This window comes from Montipora foliosa, chromosome 13 (assembly GCF_036669935.1).
Source record: "Montipora foliosa isolate CH-2021 chromosome 13, ASM3666993v2, whole genome shotgun sequence".
In the NCBI taxonomy this organism is placed as follows: domain Eukaryota; kingdom Metazoa; phylum Cnidaria; class Anthozoa; order Scleractinia; family Acroporidae; genus Montipora; species Montipora foliosa.
In genome coordinates this window covers 29,556,873-29,564,372 of record NC_090881.1, presented here as the reverse complement: position 1 = coordinate 29,564,372, position 7,500 = coordinate 29,556,873, and the positions used below count along the sequence as shown (strand labels likewise).

Below are 7,500 nucleotides of genomic sequence, written 5' to 3'. Positions count from 1 at the left end.
TTAAAGGGTTAAGCCAGCTGACTCACCTACTTTTGAAAATTCTTGAAACTGAGGAGATGAATGTTGATATGAGCTACATTGATCTTTCTAGTTTTTGTTTGTATGTTAACTGATCAGCTTCCTTTTCGACTCGTTAAGAGTCTTTTCCCTTATTTTCCTCTCAGGCTAACGCAATTTATATGTATCACGATTAGTTATAACAACTATTTATATTATTTATTATAACCCTCAAAAAATTTGTCAATAAGTACATATCAAACAAATGCCAGATCAGCTCATAGTGATACCAACCCTACCCTTTCGTAAAGAAATAAAATTCCTTACTTCTTGAAAATTGCAACATGTATGAAGCTAAGTCCTATTGAGCTAAATGCTTTAATATTTAATGGAACCTATCAATATCCCCACTCAATAACAAGTTATTATGATATTGTTTTAAATTTATATTTCCATTTTGCTATAAGCAACTGTACTTTTTGCACAAGATGCAGTACAAAGCTATTCCAGGAATTTACCAATAAATCTGAACCAAAAGAAAATAATCTACAAGTAAATGATATAAAAGATAGGTTTTTCTACGCAACCCATTTATGTTATACAGTACTGTAGGGGGCATAAAGTCTTATTAGCTTCTTTACTTGCTCATTTCTCTCAAATGAAACTCAGTTGAAATGTTGAGAATCATGTCTAAACTACAAGACACAATAGGCTTGATAAATTTCACAGTCTACCCCATCACATTTCAACTCAAAACATGTGTTTGCTGGGATGAATACCACAGTTCCTTTTCTTAAATCTATTTTCAAATTGGTAGAAGTTTTATGTATGGTGCCTGATCCTGAGATCATTATGGCAATACTTGGTCCATTCAGTCCTTGAAACTTGTATGATAGACAGCTTGATGGAATCTGCAAGGGGAATTGTAAAAATAAAATTATCGCAATTACCCAGTTACCCAGATGGGCACACACAAGCAATCACAAGGGTGATTGCTTTACAAAATGATTTGATTGATTAATAAAAAGAAAGGAGTGAGGGCATCTATGTTTCAAACAAAGGCCTGGTATGAGAAGGTTGCTTTTAAAATTATCACAAGTCATCTCACTGATCTTTAATAATTTTAACTGTCTTGTTTCCTGTCAGGAGTTGCCTAATGGTACCGGTACATGTATGTCTCTCCCGCTGAATATCCATTCAATAGACGGTGGTACATTTCCTTCATTAAAGTTTTAAAAAAAATACACCGAAAAAGGATTTGACAATGTTTTGGTTTGAAAAGAAACTCAAAAAAGGCCATTACCGCATGGCATTGTGCTGTAGTGCCTAAAAGAAAAAGACAAACATTATTCAGATGGCCCAGTTGTTTGCATAAAAAAAACGAAAGAAACAGGAAATGTCTAAAATTATTCCTGGACTTCTTTTCCACAGAATTATAGCAATCAAAGCAAGAAAAAGAGGCCACCTTCTTTTGTAAGGAACCTTACTGTTTGCGGGAAACAGTAAAAAAAGGAGGGCTTATCCAGCTTTCATTAAACTGATATTAACAGACATCTGAAACCAACTGTTTTGTTTTTACTGACCTGTATCCTGGCAACAGCAAAGTCAGGCACAGGAGGATCATAAATTGAAACATAAGGATCACTTGGACTTGGGCGACATGGAAAAATAGTCTCTTCTTTGGTATGACAACCATAATCTAACATTTGACAGAGAGTGTCCACATCTTTTAACTTTGGAGTTAATCCAGCTCTGACAACATTATCACTGCAGGCCATGCACTCCATACAGTCTAAAAATGTTTCACAAAAAATTTAATTACAAGGAATTATTATTACCTAAAAATGTTTAAAGAATACATGACTTATGCATGGCTGCCGTGAATGCATTTTCAACATAAACACGCATAAGGCCAGCATTACAATCAAGCTCTGAATGAACAGTACCGCAAAAATACATACAGACGACCGGTAGCAATCAAACACCACCTTGATAACATCTAGAACAGACAGTACCTCAAATATAAGCTGTCATACCACTTCATAGTTACTTTTGTTATAATAATATTGCAAAAAGCCAGCACTATTAATAATATTGTTATTATTATTGTCACCTGGAATACTTTTGTACAGTCTGATTTATCTATGGTTAAAAGACCATGAATGTGTACCAACATTGTCTCTTTATGGTGGTAGCTAGACCAAAGTAATTTGGCACATTGTACTTTCTAGTCACTTGTTACTTTCTCAAACAGATTATTTTTTCACACATTTAGCCACTTGCTAAGACAACCACATTCAAAATAAAAAAGAGATTTGTCGCTACAATATACACTTTCTTGGAACCAATGACAAACCAAAGGTAAGTTAACCGCTTGTAAACTCTGAACTCTTTTGCTGCACACGAGATTGTGTGTTGCTTTCATTACACTTCCTATTGCAGCCCTATGAGACAATTCCATCATCATATCAAAACCCTTAAAACAAAATAAGAATTATTATTACAGAATCATAGTGATCGTACCTCCAGCCAGATAAGCATGTGGTAGATTTGGTCCAAGAAATAATGCCTCACCAGGTTTGAGTGTGATGTAGTTCAGGAAATAAATGCAAAAGCAGCCTACATCTCCTGGAAATTGGCTGTTTAATCTAAGAAGTAGCTCCCCACAGTACGGAGAGATGTCATGGCTGGAGGACTTCATTTTTGTGATCCTGTCCACAAGATTCTGGAGATGTTTTGAGACAACATCAGGGCTACTTCCCATTAGAGAAGTGAAAGTTATTTTTAGTGCTTCAAAATCTGTTAAAAGATTTGAATGTCATAAATAGTTTTTTAGTAGAAAGCCAAGAACCCTAGAAAGTCTTGACTTGTTGTAACAACCCTCACAATATGCATAATTGTGACAGCTACAACAAACACAAATATTTTAATTATTAAAAACTTAAATTAATATTATAGTCAACTTAGGTGCAAATGCAAAACCATCCCTGCTCCATAAGGACAAGCAACAACAGTGGATTTTCAATGTTTTATTTTACATGTACATATTAAGTCATAACAATGTAATAATCTTCAAAATTAATTAATGTTGCTTATCTTCGGTAAGGTTACAGTAAATTTAGAAAATAGATTAAGTACAGTCAAGTCACTCTAACCATTATGTTAGACTGTATGTTTGCCTTTGATTGATACACTGGTAACGTAAATACTGTAGTTTACACCACAAGAAAGTGAACAGATGTTGTTTTCCAATGAAAACAAGTTCTGAAAATGAACCTCTTTTAAACTGATGAATGAAACTATGCTCCCCAAACTTAGGCAGCAATAATTACCTGAACCACTTGCAATGGCATCCACAGCCTCCTCTCCAATGACAAACGCAAGCTCAGGTATAGTCCTGACATAGTTCTGGATTTCAGCAAATGGGCGAAAGCCACAGAGACTTTCAAAAGCAGTTAAAGCTGTTTACATAAGGCAATAATAATAAAACATTGGCAAGATGTAGCTCTGCATGTCGGCTCCAGTATTAACATTTTGAAATATGAGGGCCTGTCCCTTCTCTCTACAAGACCATTTTACCTTCAACCTTAATGAAAAAAATGTGTCTTTATTGAGATGATTTTGTTTACAATAAATATTATTGCTTGTTTTCATTGTTGAGGAAAACGTCATAGTCCTCATCAATTAAAAGTTCTTGATTTTGATTAGAGCAAAGGAAGATAGTCAAAGTGCTAATCAAGGGTTAATTATTACAACAAGAACCGTGCTTTGTTTTGTTCTGGTGACCAGTTCTTACCAATGGCCATTTCTGGCTTGTGATTAGGATCCTTGTAGACATCAGGTCTCTCTTTATGAAGACGTTTTGCATGAGATTTACTTGGGTGTGCTTGAATTGACAATGCTTTATTAACTGATAGAACTTTGAATAAATATGGAAGGTTGCCATCAAATGCCTCTTTGACTGTGTCTCCCAGAACATGAGTATTTTTATCAATCCACTCTGATAACAAGACCTCTTCTTTTCTAAATAGCACTTTTGATGGACCATTTGTATGCGTTCCCATCCAGAGCTGTCCAGACAAAGAAAGACAACACAACTTAGCCTACATAAATATTTGGAGATTACCCTTTTAAGGTGAACTTGATATGTTACACATCAATAAGTACGCAGTATTTCCCATCAAAGCTCACAAAAAAAGTGTATAACACACCTCAGAATATGGTTTATCCTCCTTGAGCTTAAATGAAAAAGAGTGTTGTGCTAGCTGGGCTACAGTGCTACTCAAACCAATCTTTCCCCAAGCGTAACACTGAACGGCACATTTTAATTCAACCACTGTAATTGAGAAAACAGTGTAAGAAAAAAAAGAAATGCTTCAGAATAATCATGATAAGAAACAGGAAATGCTTGAAAAAAGCAAGATGCATCCTATGATATTCACTTCGCTTTCTTGGAGCTCCCTTCTCTGTAAAATAGCATTGTATTACGATAGATCTGGAGATAGCTAGCCTTCCAGTTGAAAAAAACGTTTGATCTGTCTGATGTTTTGATAGCCTGAATGGAAAATCAAATAATTTTCCTGTCGTCAGTGGATAATATATTTTAGTAAAATCCAACTAGTGGTCTATTATCAATGCTGCGTTCTGATTGGTTCAGCTATTAGTAGGCTATTTGTTATAGCCCACTAGTAGCGAAAAGCGCCGGCTTTGAAAACCAAAACAAAAATTAAAGTCTAGTTTTAACTAGCGAAAGATGTTTTGTATCAATATTTTTTTGACCAACTAGTTGGATTTTACTAAAACAATTATTCCTCTCGCCCTCATGGTCTCTGAGTCAATAGCCCATTCGGCCTTCGGCCTCATGGGCTATTGACTCAGAGCCCATTCGGGCTCGAGGAATAATTATTAAATAGTACATAATATATGACGTTGGTCAGAAGATCTTGAGGCGAGGGGTAAAATTTAGGCTGTGCATGTGTCAACATGACCGGCAAATGAATTCCACAAATATCACCAAAATTAGACCTGAACGATCCCTGGTTGACTGAAAAATTAACAAACTAAATAGTGCCTCCAAGCTAATTTTTGTAATGCCTGTCACCGGGTAATTTTAAAAAAAAAATCCTGTTCGATTGCAGGAGATGTTGAGTCTATAACATCAAAAAATGAGAAAAAGAGAAATAAATGCTGAATTAGCATCATAAAATAAAATAAATAAATGCTACCCTCTTCAGCAGAGTCTGCTGGAAAAGCCATTTAAACTGATGAATTGCCAGAAAAAAAAGGAAATGACGTTGCCATTATCACGGTAAAGTCCATTTCTCACCAGGCGTTCACAAGAGAAAGCCTGGGATCGATTTTGTTGCAATGTGGGGAATGACGGGTGGAGTCGGGAGGAATAATGAACAGTTTTCATAGCTTTGCTTGAAGCAAAGTCTTAACTTTTAAAGAAAGAGGGAAATGCAATTCATTACTTTCGTTTATATATAACACATATTAGAAGTTCTTACAATGCTTTTACTATGAGAAGGGGCACCACCTAAATGAAACAACTTATTGTTACCCTTACCCCACCCCAGCCAACAGTGATCTTAGCTGCATGGGTTATCGATTATTGGGAATATCGCAGTCTTCGTTGCATGGAGAGTACAGTTTTATTTCTTCGGGGAAATTAAGTGTGGCAAAGTAAGGTTGTTTCGTCTTTATAGAACGTTTATTCTCTTTTTTTTTAATTTTAGATTTACGAGGTCTCTCTTCGAAAATGCAAGTAAAGTTATCTGGACGAAGGTTCTTAAATAATTACCGTAGTTTTGTGGAGTCTTATTTTTTGAGACTTCGTTTAAATTTATACTTAATTAACTCGAATATGAGAAATACGGTGGTAGCTGAGTTTTTTATGCCCTTTTTACCACTTAGATTGTTGTAAAGTGTTTACTACAGAAACACAACATTGCCGAAGATGGATGGAAAGCGACATTTTCTCGACTCAGGTGGTCTTAACTTGTTTCCTTTAATTGGAAACTCTTTAGCAAATTCCCAACAACTTATCAGTCGTCTAGGTGGATTGAGAATGCCACAGCCAAGTGCTAACCTGGACAGTGACAGAATGCAGAGGATGCGAATCTTTAATGACCACTACAAGAGCAACAGGGCATCACCTCTTTTCAATAATAGTAAAGAGGGAACATTAGGAGAACCTTTCCACCGATTTCGGTATACACCACCTGAAGAGGATAGATTTCGAGATGAGAGTTGGCATAGAGGTCGTGGAGCAAGTGATCGAGAAATACCACAGCACTTTTTGTATCCGGAGATAGGTCCTGAGAGTTACCATGAGAGACATCAGAGGGAGGCACTCAACAGAAGAAATTATGGCACACCTATGACTAGAGAAAATAGAGTGCATGAGAGCAAGTACGGATCTCGAAGTACTGCAGCTGTTCCCTGGAATGCAGTGATACATCCTAACTGTTACCTAGTACCTCCTATAGATGACACCTATGTGCTGGCGTTGAGTGAAAAGCAACAAGGGTGTCGTTCTGTTTTCATTGGTGGCCTTCCAAGTATGGCTGATGAAGAAATCATCACAGAGATTTTTAGCTGCTGTGGTTCCATTGAGAAGATTACTCTTACCTATCTTCACAGTAATGCCCAAGTAAAACACTGCCTTTTGCAGTTTGTCCAGCATGACCCTGTGGATAGAGCAGTAAAGTTAAATGGCCATGTTCTAGTTATTGGAGATGGAAGTGACAGGAAAACAAAAATTGGCCGCATTCGTGTTGATTATCACAGAGAACCAAGTGATGAAGACAACCATACAGAGGTAAACTTACAAACTCAAAGTGAGGAAATACACCTGGAAACATTGTATTCCAGTAAGCAAGTTTTTCATCTTCTTGGAATGATTCGAAATGATCAAGCCATTGAAAAGTCTCTGGATCTGTTGGCTCACTGGTTAGAAAAGGGTGAATGTAACCGCAAAACAGTGAATGATTTCCATACCCTGCTTAATGCTGTGAATAATCTTATCAAAAGATTAATTAGCAGACGTAAGGAACATGAGCAACAAGTGGAGAAACAGAAGCAACAAGCTGCTGAAAGAACTAATGCAATAAAAAAGCAATGTAAGTGATCATTATTGTAGTGCATGTACATACAGTGTTGTTCTCAGTTGTTAATGCTCTTCAGATACCATTCTTCATCATCAGTTTAGTGTCAAGTTTGTTTCAGTAATTCACTTTCAATGGGTGCCCTACAAGGCTGACAGCTCAAAGTGCTTAGAGGGAAGTCATTGTATGAGTTAAGAAACACAAACACAGCAAACTAGTTCGTAACTGTTATTTCAATGATCTGGGTAGAGGTGGTCACAGTGTTGTTAAAAGCTAATGTGCGTCACCTTATGGGTTATGAAAGAATAGCTTATTTGTTAGGGTTTAGTTAAATCTGTCTAGAATTGAAGTATTTATGGACTTTTTGGCAGTCAGTTGGTCCATCAAGTGAGCT

At 36.4% G+C, this 7,500-nt stretch overlaps 2 protein-coding genes across 4 annotated transcripts in view; one reads left to right on the top strand and one right to left on the bottom strand.

The window, feature by feature from the left end:
• The window catches only part of LOC137982135 (mannose-6-phosphate isomerase-like), a 6,013-nt gene extending 682 nt beyond the window's left edge, over positions 1-5,331 (bottom strand). The window contains exons 1-7 of one of the 2 annotated variants that reach the window (XM_068829199.1): positions 5,223-5,331; positions 4,209-4,333; positions 3,794-4,067; positions 3,330-3,458; positions 2,521-2,796; positions 1,581-1,789; positions 1-908 (exon numbers count right to left, since the gene is read on the bottom strand). The exon at positions 1-908 is cut by the window's left edge and continues 682 nt beyond it. In XM_068829199.1, the coding sequence (XP_068685300.1) occupies positions 693-908; positions 1,581-1,789; positions 2,521-2,796; positions 3,330-3,458; positions 3,794-4,067; positions 4,209-4,333; positions 5,223-5,253 (1,260 nt within the window). In that variant the 5' untranslated portion in view covers positions 5,254-5,331 and the 3' untranslated portion in view covers positions 1-692. The remainder of the gene's footprint in view (positions 909-1,580; positions 1,790-2,520; positions 2,797-3,329; positions 3,459-3,793; positions 4,068-4,208; positions 4,334-5,222) is intronic. The other variant, XM_068829200.1, reaches the window with a different exon arrangement.
• A 221-nt stretch (positions 5,332-5,552) lies between these two features.
• The window catches only part of LOC137982883 (myosin-11-like), a 21,820-nt gene continuing 19,872 nt past the window's right edge, over positions 5,553-7,500 (top strand). Inside the window, exons 1-2 of one of the 2 annotated variants that reach the window (XM_068830046.1) lie at positions 5,553-5,682; positions 5,914-7,121. In XM_068830046.1, coding sequence (XP_068686147.1) covers positions 5,957-7,121 — 1,165 coding nt within the window. In that variant the 5' untranslated portion in view covers positions 5,553-5,682; positions 5,914-5,956. Of the gene's footprint in view, positions 5,785-5,913; positions 7,122-7,500 lie in introns of both variants that reach the window. The other variant, XM_068830047.1, reaches the window with a different exon arrangement.